Consider the following 21,200-nt stretch of genomic DNA (forward strand, 5'->3'; position numbering starts at 1 on the left):
CTAATTAAGAAATTTTTTTGTTTTATATATTCGTAATGCATATCTTAAGCTTTTTATTTTTGGAATCCCTAATTTAACCTCTTTATGTAACTTATTGGTGTATATATCTATACTTATGATCAACAACTTTATTTGTGTGGATGCACTAGTAAATTTATATAGTTGTCTAAATTTTGAATAATTAAAGAGAAACCCCTTGATAATTTCTGTCATTTCTTGTGAGAGAATTTGGTGTAGAACTATTCAAAAGATAGAATGTTTTATGAACAACCATCCAATTTTTTTAATTCGTTTAGAACTACCTGTAAGTTAACAACGTTTGTTTAGCACTACCCAATAACGTTTTCTATCCAATTTTAGCGTTTGTGGGGCCCACTTCTTCACTTTTCCACCCAATTAACTCCCCTTTTTTTTTCTTTTTTTTTTTTCGCCAAACTCATCCAAAAATCAAAGAAGAAGAAAATTTTAACAATTTAACGCAATTACTCACTAATTCAAGTAATGTTTTAACATAAATTTTAGTTCATGGTTTGTTGAATTCATTTTAAGATTTTAATTTATAGCAATAAGCTTAAATAGGGATAGATTCAATTTAGGGTTTATGGCTTCAATTCATTTTGGAGAATTTGATTTCTAGGGTTTAGGGGTGGAATTGAATTGAGGGTTTTGCTTATTTATGGTTTATGGCTTCAAATTAGGGTTTATGGCTTCAATACGTTTAAAGGTTTTGGTTAGGAGAGTTAATTGGGTGGGAAAGAGAAGAAGTGGGCCCCACTAACGTCTAATTTGAACGGAAAACGTTATGGGGCAATGCTAGACAAACATTTGCTAACTTACGAGTAGTTCTAAACATATTATGAAAAAACGAGTAATTGTTCACAAAACACCCTATCTTTAAGGTACGCAGTTCTACACAAAATGTTTTTTCAGATCATTAGCTGATTAGCCCTCCAAGTAAAGCAACCCACAATTATAAGTTAAATTCATAAAAAGGATTTATTTTTTTTTTTTTTTAAACAACGGTCCAAATTAAAAGAAGGCTAACTGCCTAACTCCCAATTGACTTGACTCTACGAACAAAATAAGGAGAGGGTTTAGCTCTCTTATTAGCTATACTAACACAAGTTTTAAATTGGGGATAGGGGATACAACATTCATATAGTCTACTTGACAATACAATGTAGGAGATTGAAAATCACGAACATGAGTCATAAGATGCTCCGAACTTAATCCTTTATGCTTCTTTGACCTACAAAAACAGAAACCGGAGTATGTTATACCTTTCTTTTTCGTTCTTTACCCTTGCCCCATGCGACTTTCGTTCCTTGCCTTCTTGTCGTGAGCATTTAAAAACTTCATACAATAATAAATTTAATTATTTCGGAGATAAATTACTAAATTCACTATTACAGTCAAATGGTAGACATATACTTCCCTCCATTTCAATATACGGAGTATATAATTACATTATTTCTAAATGACACATATTTTTTTGTAAAATAATAAGAATGAAAATATTTAAAAAGACAACATTGTCCCTTTAGAGGTTGAGAGAGATGAGATTCAAGTCATGATTGGAAAATTTGGGGGACAATAATATTATTATTTTACCATAATCTAACTAAATGTTGTGATTAGACCTTAATCCTCACGGTCTTTTTAAACTAGTATTTGTTGGTCAAATACTATGAAAGTGAAGGGAAGAGGTATGAGATCCCTACTGGTTGAAATTTGCTACTAGTATTATTTTCATTATCCCGTAAATTATTCAAGGTTAAAATTTGCTATCATTTTCACTATACCAAACAATAATTGGTTTAGATGAACTTATTTTTCTTGAAACGAATGAAAAACAAGGTGAATACATCAAAGCTTTAGATACTTTCAATTCAAGAAATTGCACCAAATGATATAAACTTCATAAATTTATAAACATTACAAATTTCCAAGTAAACCTTATACAAATTGAGGTCTATCTGCGTCAACCCTTTTTTATTTTTTATTTTAATTTTTTATCTCAAGTTGATAATTTGTCATTGAATTCTAATTCTGTGAAATCTTTGATGGTTATGATCTTGTTAATGGAGTGTCAAGGCGTTAGTATAACTTAAAAAATAGTGTTATTTTGAAATGCATGTTAAAATCAAGCGTTGATCAATGTAATATTTATTAGAAAAATTGCGGAAAATAATACAACCTTAAGACGGTTCTTTTTTAATTATACAACCTTTCGATTAAGTCTTAATAATATAACCTTTGGGGTGTTGATTTTAAACAAGACAAAAAACTTGTAACCTAGTAAACAAGTCACCTTTGAGGCGTGTCATTATGTAATTTGTCTAAACATTAAAATTTGATTTTTTTTTTAAAAAAAATTGATTTACAAAAAATTATAATAAAACCCCCCTGCCTGTCCAGCCCCCTCCCCCGCTAGCCGCCGGTGACAAGCCCACCTCCCCCACCCCGAGCCTAGCTACCTGCTCGCCCATCCTTAATCTCCAACCACCGGCACCATCCTCGACCCTACTCTCTTCTTCACACATCATGCTCGCGCCCCGACATCACCATCAATCACAAATCTCAACAAATCAATGGCGGAGGGTGAAAATGTTTAAAATTGGTGGCAAATTGCTGAATGGGGATGGCTAATTGGCGATAATTGGGGGTAATTGGTGGCTTTGGTTGTAATTGAAGGAGTTATGTCTTCGTCGTGTGCAATTACTAGATATATAATTGGAACAAATTATGGAGATAATTAAGTTCGTACTTTTGGGTCGTCGTTTTTCCATAGCTAGAGGTACTAACGATCTTTGGACTAGTAAAATAGGCCAAAGCCTAATTGAACGGATCCTATAAGGTCACACAAAGGGGCTAGATCGAGCATTAGAGGACGAGGCCCAACATGGGCCTCATCACTCTAGGTGGCCAGCCATATGGAGTGGACAAGGGAGTTTTGGGCTTCGTTCCCTAGTCTAATTATAATGAGATTATAAATAGACTAGGTGCCTAGGTTTGCAGCAAGGAAAGCAATTAACTAATTAGTGTGATCAAACCCTAATTAGCAAACACGAAACCCAACCCTCTCAAAGTCCTCTCTCTCACGGCTCTCTCCTCCTCCTAGGCGCCGCTGGTGTGTCGTGGTGGTGGTGGTTCGTGCGGTGGTCGGTTGTCCATAAAGGTGGTGATCGCGGTTTTCCTCAATCACTCGACCAATCTAGTACTGGTGGACAGCTCGTTCGAATCTCGTGGACTAAGTAGAGGAACAACGCTTGGGGCTCTATTTTCTCCCTGATTTGCCTGTCAAATAGCTTCGTGGAATTCACGCGTCAAATGTATGATTATGTGTCTTGTGTGTTATGCATGTGATTCTTGGGATTGGTACTTGATTGAATATGATTCATGTTTTTCCGCTGCGTAGTACCTATAAACTCCTACAGTGGTATCAGTTAGCCTCTTGCATGAACGCGCTTGATCATAATAATACGATTATTTGATGACCACGTTAATTTTATAATCAATTAAGAGGGAGAAATTAATCTAATTATGGTTCAATTATTATATTTAATGTGATTAAACTTTTGGAATCGATTAAATGTGATTTAATTATGCTCAAAATAGCCATGAAGAGACCGAATCTTAGCCCTAATATGTTCGGAATTTTCGAACCCCCTCACCCTAAATTTCGAATTTTTCGAAAATCCTAGCCCTAAAATATGATTTTTGTGCTTGATTTTGATTTAATTCGATTTATTTTATGATTCATAATTTTAATCCATTGATTTATGCATAAAAGTGTTTTGTGTATGATCATCAATTTAATTTTAAAAGTTAAAATTAAATTGGGATTAATTTTATGAAGAACCCTAATTTTAAAGTTAAATGTGATTTAATTTTAATCTTATGGACTGATTTAATTTAATTATGATAAATGTTATTTTAATTAAATTAAAATACAAAAAAAAAAACTGTTTTAGGTGGCCGACAGCCGCGGCTTCCGACCAGGTGGCGGTCCAAGAGGGAGGGGAAGGGGAGGGCGGCGGTCTTGGTGACTAAGGCAGCAGCTATGCAAGCGTTGCACGCTGCTGCCGTGGCTGCCTCTGTTGCTGGTTGCTGCTGCCTTGCGGCAGTGGCTAGCCCCGGCTAGCCAACCACGGTGGCCAGCAACCGTGCAGTCACGGGTTTTTCAAAAAAAAAAAAAAATTTATCTTATTTTAAAAATTATTTCAAGATAATGATGAATTATTTTGGGATAAAATCAGTTTTATTTTGGATAAGATAAAATATTTTGAAAATATGATCTTTTATTTTAAAAGATAAAATTGGTTTTATTTGGATAAAATCTTTTATTTTAGGATAAAATCTTTTATTTTAGGATAAAATCAAATATTCAAGAGTTGTTATATTTGATATTATCCATATTTAAAGTTGTTAAATTGGTAATTGTCCTAATTAAAGTGGTTAATTTTGGATAAGATTGACTAGGATATTCTGAGCATATTCCAAAAGGATAATAATTGATTTAAATAATGTGATTATCCCATAATTAGATTAGGATATAATTGATTTTAAAATTATTTGATTGGCTAGTAATTAGGATAGAATCTCCTAAATTTGTTAGGATAATCATGAAAGATTAAATATGATTTATCTTTCTAGATTAAAATATGATTTGATTCTATCTCGTGGCTAAATTAAATATATGATATTTTATAAACGGTCATGAATAATATATGATATTATCTAATTATGATTAAAATATAAGATATTTTAGGAAATGCGTTGACTTTATTATGAACATTCGATGTTGTAATTTAGACAAGCATGTTGAGTGATTTATTATATGACACTTTTATAATATATGATATTATGTTTCTATATATAGACTAGTATGGCCCATAGATTCTTAAATACGATCTGCGCATCGTGATGTATTTTTGTAATCTAAATACGGTCTGCGTACCGTTAAGTATTTTTGTAACTTTTATTTAAAGTAAATAGAATAGTTATTTAAATAGTGTTAGTCCAAAGAAGCCCATGAAGTGAAGGCCCAAAGGAGCAAGGTGGATGGAGATCCATGATGATTCAAGTGGGAGCTTTTTCATTTCTAGTTTTCTTAGGACTAAGGAGCCATACTATGTCATGATTTATTGCATTAGTTGACTATGCATGTTAGATTTTATTTATGTTGATTGATGATGCGCTATAGTTCACTAAATAATCACAACATAATAAATCTAGGTCCCAGTAATATTGAGATAGCTTTTCCAATTAAAAACCCGATGAAACCTTTGATATTTTATGATGGGTCATGCCTCAGCTAGGTGTCATATTATATCTTAGGGGAGTGGGGGTAAATCCCGTTTTACACTTTTAATTGGTTATACTCAACAAGGTTACCTAAAGAGTTTAGAACCTTGAAGCTAAGGGTAATAATTAAGCATGTGACGATTAATTATTCAACCAAGAGTTACAAGAGTTGTAATCAATAAAGAGTTTACTCACCTTGAAAATGTAATGATTGATGGTAGGGCCTCAGTCCGGTCAATTATTGCACAAATAAAGGATCTTGGAATCACTTAAAATTCAATTGGGATCAATTAATTATTGAATAATGTGTTTTAAAGTTACCAAATGAATGCGTTTATGGTACTTTAATTTTAAATTAAACATAATTATTAAACTTTGCCTTATTTTGACATAGATGGGTAGCCGTAACCACAATGACAACAACGTTTACAACCTTCGACCATTCCTTGAGAAGGATAGGTTGACAGGGGAGAACTTTTCCACTTGGGAAAGAATGCTAAGACTTGTTTTGAAATCTGAGGGTAAAGAGGGTATCATTGATACCCCATTACCAGGACCTCTGCCAGAAAATCCAACTGCGGCAGAGATCAAGAAGCATAAGGAAGCTCATGATAGAGCTATACCTATCACTTGCTTAATGATTTCTACCATGGAGCCTAGTCTTCAAAAACGTTTTGAGGACCAGGATGCCTACTCAATCATGCAAGAACTCAAAGCTTTGTTTAAGAAACAAGCTAGAGTTGAAAGGTATGAGCTCCATCATGAGATTCTAGATTGTAGGATGGAGAAGGGAGCCACAGTTCATGATCATGTTTTCAAAATGATCGGCCTAATTCAAAGTATGGAAAAACTGGGGCACCCATAAAGTGATGATTTGGCAACAAACATCATTCTCCATTCACTACCAGAAAGTTTCAACCAGTTTATCATGAATTTCAACATGACTGCCACTGCAAAGACTATGAATCAATTGCATGCAATGCTGGTTAGTGCTGAGAAACAAATCCCTAAGGAACCTAAGAAGGAAGTTCTTATGATTCAAAAGGGAAAGGGGTTCAAGAAGAAGGGGCAAAAGGCTAGTGCCAAGACCAAGGGCAAGCAAGTTGCCAAGGCTCCTGAAAAGCCTAAGACGACTCCAAAGCCCAAGGCTGCAAGTGAAAGTGAATGCTTTTACTGCAAGAAGAAGGGGCATTGGAAGCGAAATTGCCAGAAATACCATGACTTCCTCGAGAAGAATGGAGCATCAACCTCAGGTATAATGTTATAAACATTTTAACTTTCACTTAGGTATGTGATACCAAGTTGCAGTGCTTAACATAGTGATGTTGCGCAGGAACTGCAAACAAGTGAAGCTAGCTTGGAAATGGAGCTTGAAGGTGCACTAGAAGTATTTGAGTGGCCATAGATAGCTTCATAGTTTTAAATTTTGATTAGTTTATCATGATTTTAAAACAATTTCCAGTTTTGATGAGACAATATTTCGGCTTTCTTGTTTAGAATACTGAATTTGGTTTACTTGGCTTGGACAAGTGTTGATCCATGACCAAGGTAATAAATTGTTTTCATTTTGCTAGATATGAGTTAATTTTGTTTTATGACATTGATATAAGTAGATCACAAAATAATTTAGATGATTCAAAATACACTTACTTACAACAAGTAAAGTTGGGTCACATAAACCATTTGCACATCCAAAGTTTTGGATGGACTCTCATTCTTATATGATTATGAATCACTTGAGAATTAGAAGTCATTCTTGATAAGTTAAAATGACCAAGTTGCCTTTTAGTAAAAAGGGGAAAGGAAGCTAAAATGACCTTTTGGTACTCATACATATGATGTATGTGAACCAATAAGTTCAAAATTAGCAAAGAGGTTCAACTATTTCATTGCTTTTACTAACGATTTAAGTAAATATGTTGATAATTACTTAATGAAGTAAAGATTGGAAACATTGAAATGTTCAAAATTTCCAAAATGAAATGTAAAATCAGTTTGAGATGAAACAATTTAACACCACAATATGATTGTTGTGATAAATGTTTAACTTAAAAAGGAATGATCATCTAAAGGAAATTGTTGAATTAATTCACAATCCAGAAACATTACAATTAAATTGTATGTTTATGAAGAAGGAATCAAACTTTGCTTGCCATTGTTCGATCCAAAATTTAATGATTCACAAATATCGTTTTGAGGATATGCATTAGAACAACAACAATTGCAAATATACTAAACAGGAAACTTAACCAAAGCAGAAGAAAAGATGTCATAAGAATTATGATTTGGAAATGTTCCAAAAGCTATCTTTTCTAAACAGGATTAAGGGTTATGAAATCAATGTAAAATGTTTACAAAGATGACATAATACACCCTAAATCAGAAAAGTAGTTCTGCATGGGTTTTCTCATGGAAACTAAGAGGTATTATTCCTACAATCGCGTAGAAACAAAGTGTTTGTTGCTCGCGATAGTGTCTTTATAGAAAGAATATCTTCCTACAAAGCCAAGTGGGAGTAAAGTTGATGAGATTCGAGACGAGCAACAAATGGATGTGGATAACACTACATCAGGGACGAAGGCATATGAAATCAGCTAATTTGATAAATCATGTGTCGAAGCAAGCTAATTCCATTAGCGAGGCTTCTATCGTCCCACTAGAATGAAAGGCTTCAAAGAGTTGAAGAGAATAATTCTATTGTTGCTCATACCTATCGTAGGTTACTTGGGATCAAAACAAACAGTTTGTTGAAATTCTGAGAAAAAGGTGGATTCTAAAATTTTCCTATTGGAGTGGTTGGAACCCATGCCTACAAGCAAGCTTTGGATAGATGCCAACTCAGGAAATGGCTTAAAGCCATGAAATCCAGTAAAAATGTGTTAGTCCATAATAGTCTTACAAATAGGGTCAAACCTATTAGTTGGGTAAGCCTATTCGGATTATTCTAGTTATGGATATCAAAATCACTTTCATGAAATGTTCTTGATGGTGAGAATGTATATGATACATCCTAAGAGTTTTGAAATCCAGAAATTCCTAGAAAGTTTTGCAAACTTCAGAAATTCATTTTATGGATTGAAGTAAGCATCAGGGAGTTGGAACATTCGTTTTGATTAGGCAATCAAACAGTTTGATTTCCTTAGTAGAACGAAAGAATTCTTGTAGAGACAAGAAATTTAGTGGGAGCAATTGGTCTTTTTAGTCTAGTATGTAGTTGACATACAATTCATATGAAATGATATATCAATGCTTGAATAAGTCAAGTAGTGGTTAGAAAGATTGTTTCAATATGATAGACTTAGGAGATGTTGAATACATATTGGGAATTATGATCCATGAAGTGAATCTTGAAGAATGATTAGAATGAATCGAGAGACTTATGTTGATAAGGATCTTGACAAGTTCATGAAGCAAGAATATAAGAGAGGATGTCTTCCCATGTTTCATGGTAATACACTCAGTAAGACTCAGTGCCTTCAAAAGCTAATAGAGTTGAGTTGTATGGATAGTGTACCTTATGCTTTTGCAAAAGGTTCATTATATGTGCCATTAAATGTACAAAGCAAGATGTTGCATATGACTTGTACATATGTAGCAGGTTTCAAGCAAATTCAGAATAAGCATACGGAGAATTACCAAGAAAAGTCCTTGAGTACTTGAGAAGCACTAAAAGGAATTTTTTCTAGCTATTGTGTTAAATGGTAATTTAAGCAAATTGTCAAAAGGTTACACAAATGCAAGTTTTTCAAACAGGCAAGATGATTCTAGATGGTGATCTAAATGCATATTTGTGTCTGGATGGAAAAGGACAGTGAGCTTGAAGAGTTCAAAGCAGAGCACTGTTGCATACTCAATGTCATAATATGTGTATTAAACTATAGTAAGATAGTTACAGAGGAAGTTCGGATTAGAATTTCATGTGACTAACAAGTCACCTTTGCCAAAAAACAAAGGAGCCAGAGTCACATCACAAATCTAAACAAAAGGATATGAGATATCACCTCAATTATGAGATCATTGACCAGCGGAAGGTCGTGTTCTGCAAAGTTTTATTATGAGTGAGAAATCACTAAACCCCTTCCATGGACTAAGGTATGAAAGTCATATTAAAGTCCTAGGATTGAAGCAAGTTATGTAATTTAAGTTGTATATGTTTTGAGAAAACATATTACATGAGAAATGCATTAATTTGCAGAATTATGTTTAAAATAGAAATTATTATTTCTCTTATTTAATTATGGTTTTGGAAATTAAGTAAAATGTCCAAAATAATTATGAATTGATGGGCTCATCAGGTTGATGACCTGGTGAATTGAAACCCCACAGGTGAACAAAATTCATATATTATTTAAAGTTCCTAGTTCGAGATCATTAAAGTGGACATAAATGATTTCAATAAATGGACTAGCATGTAAGATTGATTAGATAGCGCAGTTTCATGGGCTATAGGGGCATAGTGATGCTCGTTCAATCACTTGGATATGCATGAATGATGCATGATCGAACTATTGACCTACTTTGAAGTTCAAGTATAGAGCTTCCGTATATATTAGTGGATTCCTTTGACATTAGTGGAACATTGATTTCATTCAATGGATGTTGTAACTGTGGTACACTCAAACGTCTAGCCGTAACTGGAGATTATAAAGGGTGTTTCCCGGTTATTTCAGAAGTTGAGTGGGAGTCATGTTACCACAATATTGGATAGAGTCTACCTATTAAATTAGGAAATGTGTCATGGCCGCTTGAAGAGGGAGAATTCAGAAAATACGTGGCCGCGTTCAAATGCATTACACAATAATCATTTGGTTTTGTAATTCTAACTCAGATTTCAAGAAACGATTTGTAGATTAATATGATCTCGACATGTGATGCAATCATATTATCAAATCGACACATATATTGACTTAAGGAATTTGAATATTGCACCCTTGTCTCAGACAAGTGGGAGATTGAAGGAGTTATGTCTTCGTCGTGTGCAATTACTAGATATATAATTGGATCAAATTATGGAGTTAATTAAGTTCGTACTTTTGGGTCGTCGTTTTGCCATAGCTAGAGGTAATAACGATCTTTGGACTAATGAAATAGGCCAAAGCCCAATTGGACGGATCCTATAAGGTCACACAAAGGGGCTAGATCAAGCATTAGAGGACGAGGCCCAACATGGGCCTCATCACTCTAGGTGGCCGGCCATATGGAGTGGACAAGGGAGTTTTGGGCTTCGTGCCCTAGTCTAATTATAATGAGATTATAAATAGACTAGGTTCCTAGGTTTGCAGCAAGGAAAGCAATTAACTGATTAGTGTGATCAAACCCTAATTAGCAAACACGAAACCCAACCCTCTCAAAGTCCTCTCTCTCACAGCTCTCTCCTCCTCCTAGGCACCGCTGGTGTGTCGTGGTGGTGGTAGTTCGTGCGGTGGTCGGTTGTCCATAAAGGTGGTGATCGCGGTTTTCCTCAATCACTCGACCAATCTAGTATTGGTGGACGGCTCGTTCGAATCTCGTGGACTAAGTAGAGGAGCAACGCTTGGGGCTCTATTTTCTCCCTGATTTGCCTGTCAAATAGTTTCGTGGAATTCACGCGTCAAAGGTATGATTATGTGTCTTGTGTGTTATGCATGTGATTCTTGGGATTGGTACTTGATTGAATATGATTCATGTTTTTCCGCTGCGTAGTACCTATAAACTCCTACAGTAATTTGGTGCGTAATTGGGGACTTGGTGATGCGGGTGCGAGAAGAGGGGTGGAGTAGCAATGATTGTTGGGTTTGTGAGGTCGGTGTGCTGTGTGGGAGTTTTTGGTGATCTTGGTTGGTTGCGGTGGTCAGGAAAGGTGGAATGGGGGCTGTGGTGGTCAGGAAAGGTGGAGTGATTGGCTGTGGTGGTTGGGAAAGTAGGAATGGTGGCTGCGATGGTCGCGAACTGTGTAATGGTGGGTTAAGTGGGAGTTTTGGCCTTGTTGTGGGGGTTGGCAGCGGGGTGGTCGGGAAAGGGAAGGGTCGATTCTGGTTGTGGGGATTGGCAGCGGGGTTGGCAGTGGTACAATGGTGGTGGGGTTGGAAAGAGAGGGTGGAGCAATGGTGGTTTATTAGTGTTTAGGGAAGGGGAAAGAAAATAAAAATAAAAAAATTATTTAAGCCAATCATATAATGACATGTGGCAGTGGTAACTTGTTTATCTAGTTGCATCCGGTTATGTCTTATTTAAAATCAACACCCCCAAGGGTTATATTATTAAAACTTAATCAAAAGGTTGTATTATTAAAAAAGAACCGCCTAAAGGTTGTATTATTTTCCACAATTTTTCCTATTTATTTTAGTTTAATTTTTTTACTTTTAGTTCTCTTATCAAACGCATTGGAGGTACACATTAACTTTTGCCAGTCTTTAAATTACCACTAAAATACTACCTATGAAAATAGGCCAAAAGTAAATTATTAATTTCTCTTACATTTAAACTCCATAGTAGAGATAATTTCAGAAAGTCGAAATTATTTACTGCATATTGAATACTAAATCTAATAATACTCGATAGTATTATTTTCGGCCAATTAAAATTCTTTGATAACTACTCGTAACTTGAAGTAGATTTGAATTTCTTTTTATAATAATTCATACGAGTGACAACCTAACCCAACAAGAAGAAGCACATAGGTGGATAATTAAAGTAATGTAAATGTAGGAGGAATTTCAGGAAGTGAAAAACATATAAAATCATATCACAAAAAAGTGAGAGGAACCAAGCATATGAGCTAAGCATGCTTAGGATTGAGAAAGGAGAAAGTTGGAAGGTGGGGGGAAGCAAATTAATATAAAAAAAATATTTTTAAAATCCCAATTTTTTTTTTTTTTAATTATTGTTTAAAATAAAAAAGTAAAAATGTCAATTATGTGATCAATGGACTCATGGAGTAACTTTTATATGTGTTTAACTACACTACAGTCTAAAGGGTTACTTGATTAGTGTTATAAAAGGTTACTTTATTATGTTATACTCATGTATTTATTTTATATAAAAGAATAAAAATTTAAATTTGTATATGTGACTGGCTACACAATGTGAACAACTATTATAGGAATTATTTCGTTAATGTTATAAGGGATTAGGGGTTACTTAGTCCGTGTTCTTTAGTACGGAATATTGTTTTGTAAAGGTTTTAGTGTTTTATGAGATACTTTGTTCTTTTACAAACGATCATATGATATGACCATCTGCACACAAGACGCTCTAAGGAAAAATTTCATTTTACTTTATTAAAAAAATATATGAAAAACTAAAATCCTAGTTATTAAATAAAATAAAACCCCAATTTTTACACATTAATTTGTTTATTGTTAAAGTAAAAATAAAATTAAAATCCCAATTATATTTTAAAAATAAAATAGAATAAAAATAAATCCCAAGAAAAAAAGAGTAAGAGTAGAGGGACCTGCTCCAGTCTGTTGAATGTCGGCTTCTTCCTTCTTCTTCTCCTTCAAAAGCTGCTTTCCTTTGCTCCTCTCTTTCTCTCTCTTCCTTTCTCGATACTTTTCTCTCTCTACTTTCTCTCTCTTCTATAGGCATACCTCCATTTTTCGACGCTTAAACATCTCTTTTCGACACAATTAGCTCAACTAATTCAGCTCAATATTTCGAAGAAAGTACTTTTGTTCTGGGAAAATTATATCATTTGAGGAAGTGGGTATTACTTCAATTTGATTAGTTTGAAGAAGGAGCGAAATCCCATCTTTAATCGACGCTTTTCTGGGTTTATTATTTATTTTTTTTGAAGAAATTGAACTGTAAATGGCAGGTTAATATGAGCAAGATTGATTTTTTTGAAGAAATTGAATTGTAAAAATGGTGATAATATCAGCAAGATTGTTGCTGATATAATTATTTTTTGGGTTGATTTGATGAATGTGGTTTTAGTCTTGAAGACAATGTTGAAGATGATTGTTCTGGGTTTGAAGTTGTAGTAAAGAGCCCAAAAAAAGAAATTTTATTTTTTTGGAATTTAGAAAGTGGGTTTGTTAATCATGAAAGCTCCATCAAATGGTCTCATGGCTAATCCTGGAGAAGGTGATGGATGTTCTTAATTTTTTAATTAAGTTGGTTTTTAATCTTGTTATTATTTGAAAAAAATAATAATATACAAGTATATTTTTCTGATTTTTTTTTATATTTTTTAATTTCCAAATTTTATGTTGGGTGAAATTTATGATCTGGAAAAGATTTATAATGATCTGGAAAAACTCATAGTTGACATTTATTTGTTATAAGTTCAAATTATTAAGCTACTCTTAATTTTTTATTAACAAATTTTTATCTTATTTTGGGGATTTGGCAATTAATTTTTTGATGTTTGGGGCTGTTTTGTTGTTTACATATAATCCACTTACCTGAAGAAGTAGGAAACATAATCAATCCAAAATAATAATAAAAAAAAAAAGAAAAAAAAAGAAGCATAATGAATATCAGGAAAAAGATTGAAGTTGACATTTATCTTCCCCTTGCAACATAAGAAAGAGCACTGAAACTCCTGCATTCATATATTCTTCTTCAATGCTCCTGCCATTTAATATGTGCTAGTAAATATGTGCATCAACAATTCTGATTTATTCCACTTCATAAATAATGGGTATAATTAGGCTATTTATTATGTTAATTAATTGTTTAGATAAATCTGTGATGTAAATTCTTTTTCTGGGATGTGTCTGAAATTTTGTTCTTGAGTCAGATTATTCACCTTATTTTACCAGTTTCCGTGTACCTAGAGTTAGGTGCACCCGAGTGGCCGGGGACCGGGGATGCCGGTGTACAATGGATATTGAATAGAATGATTTATGTGTTAGCTTGATGATCTCCTGTTATTTACTTTGTTTACTGTGGATTGAATATGTCTCTTATTTTGTGTAACTGAACTCAATCTGTTTGGTATGTATGACAGAAGGAAGAGCCATAAATTCAGAGTTGTGGCATGCCTGTGCTGGACCATTGGTTGCTGTGCCTCCTGTTGGAAGCCTTGTGGTTTACTTCCCACAAGGCCACAGCGAGCAAGTACGATAGTTTACACATATGCAAGATCTGTTGTGTATGAATGTCGTGTTCTTTCTTTCTAATGGAGTTTACTGCAATCTTGTTGTGTTGCAGGTGGCAGCCTCTATGCAAAAGGAGACCGATGGCATCCCGAGCTATCCGAACCTTCCATCTAAGTTGATTTGTATGCTCCACAGTGTCACGCTACATGTATGGCTCCTTGGATTCTGATGATACTGTAAAATGGTTTTTGGATTAGGATTGATTTTATCTAACCTCTTTGGATGATTTAACATGAATTTATTATGCTGACGCAAGTAGATGTTGTATGAAATTTGACTTACACAATATTCTTGGATTGGAACTGAATGCTTTATATGTTATATTGATGCTTTGCTTGTCATTTTCCAGTTTACATGTTTTATACCTCATGTTTTATGCTTTTTTCATGATACCAGGCTGATCCTGAGACCGATGAGGTGTATGCACAAATGACTCTTCAACCTGTTAATAAGGTAAGCCGTCCATTTAATTAGAATCTAAGATCAAGGTAAAGATTTTATTTTTGGTTTGTAATCTTACTTATTTATGTGATGTTCCTTTCTTGTCTTTCTCACAGTATGACAGGGATGCTCTGCTTGCATCAGAGATGGCCCTTAAACAAAGCAGGCAGCCTGCAGAATTCTTCTGCAAAACTCTCACAGCTAGTGACACTAGCACACACGGAGGGTTTTCAGTACCTCGTCGTGCTGCTGAGAAGATATTCCCGCCTCTGGTGAGTTGAAATTTAAACAAATCCATTTTATATTTGTTTTTGTCATTTTTTTTCATCACCTTATTATTGTGCTTACCTGGAAGATATTTGATAGGATTTTTCTATGCAACCTCCTTGCCAAGAGCTGATGGCTAAAGATTTACATAATCAAACATGGACGTTCAGACATATTTATCGAGGTAAGCTTTAGTCTAGAAATTCCATCTCATCATATACTATGGCCCATGGTTATCTTATTGTAGTTCTCTTCTAGTTCATTTTCTGCATGGCCATTTAACATCCTTGTTGAATGAGAGAAATTATTCCATGTAGAAGCCATAGACTTTCAGAAAATAGCATATGATTATTCCTTGTTCTATCTCCTCCTCTCCGTGTTTTTTGTATGATGAGCTTTGTTGCTTGATACTTAAGGTCATGTCTTAAGCTGGTTTTGGCTGTTTAATAGCTTTTGACTCTTAAAGTGCCATGAGAGTTAACACTTCTAAGTAGCCCAAAAATGTTGTGAGTTTCTCGTGGTTTTTAGCTAAGCTTGAACAAATTTTGAATCTAAAGATCTAAAGAATATGTATTCATATAATGGACAACTTTGTAAAATATGACCACAAACAAGCTCGTTTATTCTATCCGAAACTCATTTAAATCATTACTAGTTTAGCTTGTTAACTCTTCTCTCGAAACCACTGTATGCCTTAAGCTTGTGATGAATTTTATTATCAAGGCATATAGCTTTTTATGAGCTTGGTTCAATATATGAATATAATAATAAATGAGCTTGAACATGAAAATTCCTAAACACCAAGCTTGAATAGACTTAGATATCATGCTTGAATAAGTAAAATGAGCTTGAACATGAACATAGACACTAAGTAATACTCTGCCTAGCTCCTTGCCAAAAGCGTTCTTTCAGATTTTGTTCCACCATAATGTGCATTGATCTAATTTCATCATGCAAATCTTCTTAATTTTAGGCCAGCCAAAAAGGCACTTGCTGACTACCGGATGGAGTGTTTTCGTTAGCTCAAAAAGATTGTTTGCTGGTGATTCGGTTCTCTTTATAAGGTATAATGTTTGACATTTATTCACACTGATGTATATTTTTTGTAATTTGTGTATTGTGGTAAACTTAGTGTACTAGCCTCCTAGCTGATTCAACGACTTTACTTGTAGAGACGAGAAATCACATCTTCTTTTAGGAATACGGCGGGCAAACAGACAGCAGCCTGCCCTTGCTTCATCTGTTATATCCAGTGACAGCATGCATATTGGAATTCTTGCTGCTGCAGCTCATGCTGCTACAAATAATAGTCCATTTACCATTTTTTATAATCCAAGGTAGTTTGCTGCTTATAAGGCTTGAATTAATTTCACCTTTCATCAAATTGTGTCTAACTAGCCTTATCTCAAACTGAATTGATTATGACAGGGCTAGTCCAGCAGAGTTTGTAGTGCCCTTGGCTAAGTATAATAAAGCGATGTATACCCAAGTTTCTCTTGGCATGCGATTTAGAATGATGTTTGAAACTGAGGAGTGTGGCGTACGTAGATATATGGGCACTATAACAGGGATCAATGACCTTGATCCGGTGCGATGGAAAAACTCTCAGTGGCGTAATCTACAGGTACTGCTCTGCTTTTATAAGTCTGCTTCTGAATTTCTTGAGCTACATTTTCTTCTTGAAACAAAGCTGTCAAAGTATAGTTGTATTTTATTAATTGTCAACCTTCCTGAGATACAATTGCACAAATATGCCTGATTTGCATCTTTCTGGCAGTATCTATATTTTTAATCTTATTGAACAAGTCTTGCCCCTTTACCTCCTGTCAATTTTTATACAATATCTCCCAAAAAAAAAAATATCAATTTTTTTTCCATGCAGCTATTGGTATGTGTAAATTCACATCATACATTGTTGAGGAAATGCTTCATGTTGAATACTTGTGATGCCTCTCATGAGTTATACCATTTATATTGTCAGGCTCTGCTTCACCTTATAGTCATCATTTCATATTAGCTTGAATCTTCATGGTCCTTGCTCACCAGCATTTGTTTTGTTTAGGTTGGCTGGGATGAATCAACAGCCGGGGAACGACCAAGTCGGGTCTCCATTTGGGATATAGAGCCTGTTGTCACTCCCTTCTACATATGTCCTCCTCCATTTTTCAGACCAAAGTTTCCTAAACAGCCAGGGATGCCAGGTATGCTTTTAGATGATAGGAGCTTTGTTGATCTCAAGCTATGCTTCTTCTACAATCACTTGCTTACATAAAGTGGTGGTTTGGTTGATGAACATGATTCCAGCCTTTTATTTTTAAAGGGCTTAATCTGAAATTCTTGGTATTTATCAAATTTGGTTGTGGAATTTTACAGATGACGACACTGATATGGATAGCATGTTTAAGAGGGGTATGCCCTGGCTTGGTGATGATTTTGGCATGAAAGACGCTGCCAGCTCAATATTTCCTGGCTTAAGTCTAGTACAGTGGATGAACATGCAACAAAATAATCAGGTTCCTGGTGCACAATCAGGGATTTTTCCATCTATGCTTTCAGCATCTGCCTTGCATGGTGGCCTTGGTACCGATGATCCTTCTAAGCTGTTGAACTTCCAAACCCCATCTATGTCTATGCCAAATCTTCAATTCAACAAAGCTGGCCAACATAATCAAGTAGGTCAGTTCCAGCAACAATCTGCGGCGTGGTCTCAACAGCAACAGCAACAGTTGCAGCAATTGCTACAGCAACAACAACAACAGCAGCCACAGCAGCAGCAGTCTCTGCAACAACAGCAGCCGCAGCAGCAGTCACTGCAACAACAGCTACAGAAACAACAGTTACAGCAGCATCAACAACAACAACAACAACAACAACATCAACAATTACAGCAACAGCAGCAGCAGGAACAGTTACAGCAGCAGCAACATTTACAGCAGCAGCAAAACCAACAACAGCAGCAACAACAACAACAACAGCACCAACAACAACAACAACAGCAAGCACAACCACCACTGCCTCCTGCACCACAAAAGCAGCAAATGCCTCAATCAACATTTGTAAATAGTGGCCTCATTTCTCCTAACCCGAACATAAATCAGAATGTGTCGCAGTCTCCAATGTATTCTCAGCTTCATCACCAGCAACTGCAGGGAGGAAATACCCAGGGCACTCCAAATATTCAATCTAACAAAGATTCTGTTCATTCAACATCCTTATCTCCAGATATGCAGTTTCAGCAGCAAACAGAACAGCAAAATAGTGCTCTACAGAGGCTTCAACAGCAGCAGCAGTCACAAATGCAACAGTCCTCCCAACAATTACTTCAAGAGAGCCTCTCACAGAGGCCGCCTGTTTTGCAGAGCCTCTCAGAGCATCAACTTCAACTCCAGCTTCTGCAAAAATTACAACAGCAACCTCAGGCACAGCAGCAACATCAACAACATCCTCATCAGTCACATCCTATGCTGTCTCCTACTAGTTCTCAAGTTCAGTCTCAAGTAACAGCACAACAACATGCTCCCCAACCAAACCAACATTTGCTGCAGCGTTCCACATCTCAGTATCAGCTGCCACAAGTGGGTGTCAGCACTATGTTCACATCTCCACTTATGAATTCTCCTGCAGTTTCAGCAGTGCAACTTCAGGGAGTGCAGAAAACAAGTGGGATAGTAAGATCACTATCTTGTCCAACGGAAGGAGATGCTCCATCATGTTCTACATCACCATCTACAAATAATTGCCAGATTCCCCAATCAAACTTCTTGAACCGCAACCAACCAGCTCGGAATATGCTAGTTGAACATTCGGTTGAGCCCAACAGTAATATGGTACAGGATCTCCAAGAGAAGTCTGATATTAGAATCAAGAATGAAATTCCCAACTCAAAAGTAATAGAACCATCTCGTATAAATGGCATCATCACTGATCCACTGGAAGCATCCTCTTCTGTTACTTCATATGGCTTGGATGCTAGTGGACTTCATCAGAATCTTTCACTTCCGAGCTTTGGGTTGGATGGTGATGTGCAGTCTCATCCAAGGAATAATCATCCTATATCAACCGCCATGGATGATCTGACACCTGATACTTTTTTGTCAAGGGGTTTTGACTCAGGGAAGGAGCTCCACAACTTGCTTTCTGGTTACAATGGTGCTCCTAGGGATATTGAAACAGAACTGTCTGCTGCTGGTATGAGCCCCCAGTCATTTGGGGTTCCAAATATGCCTTTCAAGTCGGGATGTTCAAATGATGTAGCAGCAATTAATGACCCTGCTGGATTGGGTGGTGGGATTTGGCCAAGCCAGGCTCCACGTATGAGGACATATACAAAGGTTAGTTGTTCTGCTTGGTTTCTATGTTCTTATGGTAATTGGTTGTGGAATGCAAGCATCTTATTATTTGTGAATTGGATATGACATGTGTATTTGTTTAACATCCTAGAAGGGATAATGTTGCATGATTTGAGAAACGGAGAAAGGATGCAACTTCATGGTTGAAGTAATTTTGTGTTTGTTTTATGCTGTGTATAGTTTGTATGGAAGAGATGGTTTTCTCTCTCCTTTGTCTGCATTTGTTAATTCTTGCTTGTATGATACTTCCAGTTATATTGATCATACTGTTATATCTTTATATGGATTGGTTTGCTGGATCTCTTTATTAATTTGTGATCACAACCGCTAAGAGAGAACTTATGTGTGTTTTCTCTTTGATTTCAAAAGGTGCAAAAGCGTGGCTCAGTTGGTAGATCCATTGATGTTACCCGTTACAAGGGTTATGAAGAGCTCAGACGCGATCTTGCTCGCATGTTTGGCATTGAAGGGCAACTGGAAGATCCTCAAAGAACGGATTGGAAACTGGTCTATGTAGATCATGAAAATGATATCCTACTTGTGGGAGATGATCCGTGGGAGTAAGTAGATGATTTATTTTTTCAATGAATTTGCACAAGTACTTATTCCATTTCCTTGTCCTAACTTTCTCTTTGTTCAATTGCAGTGAGTTTGTAAACTGTGTTCTTAGCATAAAGATATTATCATCTGTCGAAGTGCAACAGATGAGTTTGGACGGAGATTTGGGTAGTGGACCGATCCCTAATCAAGCCTCTAGTGGTACTGACAGTGGTAATAATGCATGGAGAGGGCCATTCGATGATCACTCTGCTGCTTCATTCAATCGTTGAGGGTTTCAAGCTCAGATCAATCTTTTTTGAATGAGTTCTCCATAAACATGCATACCATACTTTGCCTGATATTACTAAGAGATAGTAGAACACAGGCAAAAGGGTTGAGCTTGCACTCGTAACAGTTTTTGTCAAAAACAGAAGGTAAAATATTCTTGGGTAAGCTGCTGGATCTTAATTATGCCCTGGCTTCTCAACACCCATAACCCGAACACATCAATGTAACTTAGAGTATCATTTTTGAGCCATTAAGCTCAATCTCCCTCTTCTTCCACTACATATCCATATGGAGCTAGGGGCGAGAAGTTAAACTATCGGTCATTAGGTTATAGGAAAGAACGGACCTGGTTTATCTTCTGGCACCGACATTTGTTTTCATGCAACCTATCTGTAAAGCTAGGGTTGTAATAGATGTAGCGTTGTAGTAGTTACTAACTCCATATGCAAAGGCAATGGCTGAAATTCATGTCACCCCTTGTAGTTGTATCGCATATGATATGGCAATGTAAATGCTATTAATTAAGAAAATCTAGAGTTTGAGTTAGGTAGTTTTTTTCCTTCTGGGAAAAAATGAGATATTAGACACAATGTTTTAGCCAGAAAAATGTGATTCAGATTAGTGTACAAAAATGATTTGAAGAAGAATGCTACATTGCAACACCTATTTTCCTGCCCTGGTTGGTACATTATTTGCCGTTTAAGTCGCAAATCATGTCCAATATTCGTAAATCGATCGATAGATACGGTGTTTATATCCTAATAAGAGCTTGTGCCCCTTACAGTTTAAGATGGGTGAGCATGATGCACCAAATGAGAAGTTTAAGTTCATCTTAAAAACATAGTGTTAAATAAATAAAGAATGTTTTTATATTGATGTTAACCTCACTTACGTGAATGTTTATAACAAGGCAAAAGCTAAC

General features: G+C 35.7%; 2 protein-coding genes across 3 annotated transcripts; both read left to right on the top strand.

Moving 5' to 3' along the window:
- The first annotated feature begins 6,247 nt into the window (after nt 1-6,247).
- Nucleotides 6,248-8,665, top strand: LOC110715898. Its single transcript, XM_021894519.1, has 2 exons — nt 6,248-6,560; nt 8,604-8,665. The coding sequence occupies exons 1-2, from the start codon at nt 6,248-6,250 to the stop codon at nt 8,663-8,665; spliced, it is 375 nt and encodes a 124-aa protein (XP_021750211.1).
- A 4,666-nt stretch (nt 8,666-13,331) lies between these two features.
- On the top strand, nt 13,332-20,940 carry LOC110715974 (auxin response factor 7-like). 2 transcript variants are annotated; one of them, XM_021894594.1, is made up of 13 exons: nt 13,332-13,374; nt 14,243-14,352; nt 14,446-14,541; nt 14,790-14,846; nt 14,951-15,106; nt 15,201-15,285; nt 16,075-16,165; nt 16,274-16,438; nt 16,530-16,725; nt 17,164-17,302; nt 17,475-19,432; nt 19,820-20,010; nt 20,097-20,940. In XM_021894594.1, exons 1-13 carry the CDS (start codon nt 13,332-13,334, stop codon nt 20,278-20,280), a joined length of 3,471 nt encoding a protein of 1,156 aa, XP_021750286.1. In that variant the 3' UTR covers nt 20,281-20,940. The 2 variants fall into 2 exon arrangements, with proteins under 2 accessions (XP_021750286.1, XP_021750287.1); XM_021894595.1 differs by lacking the exon at nt 13,332-13,374 and adding an exon at nt 13,449-13,933 and having other exon boundaries at nt 20,097-20,280.
- Nucleotides 20,941-21,200: the final 260 nt, after the last annotated feature.

The sequence above is a fragment of the Chenopodium quinoa genome, unplaced genomic scaffold, assembly GCF_001683475.1.
Source record: "Chenopodium quinoa cultivar QQ74 unplaced genomic scaffold, ASM168347v1, whole genome shotgun sequence".
NCBI classification, from domain to species: Eukaryota; Viridiplantae; Streptophyta; class Magnoliopsida; order Caryophyllales; family Amaranthaceae; genus Chenopodium; species Chenopodium quinoa.

Excerpts from the sequence above, each read along its gene's own strand:
- LOC110715898 (XM_021894519.1), top strand. The coding sequence starts at position 6,248 with ATGACTGCCACTGCAAAGACTATGAATCAATTGCATGCAATGCTGGTT. Across the intron at positions 6,561-8,603 it reads GAATGGAGCATCAACCTCAG|ACTTAGGAGATGTTGAATAC; the intron begins GTATAATGTTAT and ends TCAATATGATAG.
- LOC110715974 (XM_021894594.1), top strand. The coding sequence starts at position 13,332 with ATGAAAGCTCCATCAAATGGTCTCATGGCTAATCCTGGAGAAG. Across the intron at positions 14,542-14,789 it reads TCCACAGTGTCACGCTACAT|GCTGATCCTGAGACCGATGA; the intron begins GTATGGCTCCTT and ends TCATGATACCAG. Across the intron at positions 16,726-17,163 it reads CTCAGTGGCGTAATCTACAG|GTTGGCTGGGATGAATCAAC; the intron begins GTACTGCTCTGC and ends TGTTTTGTTTAG.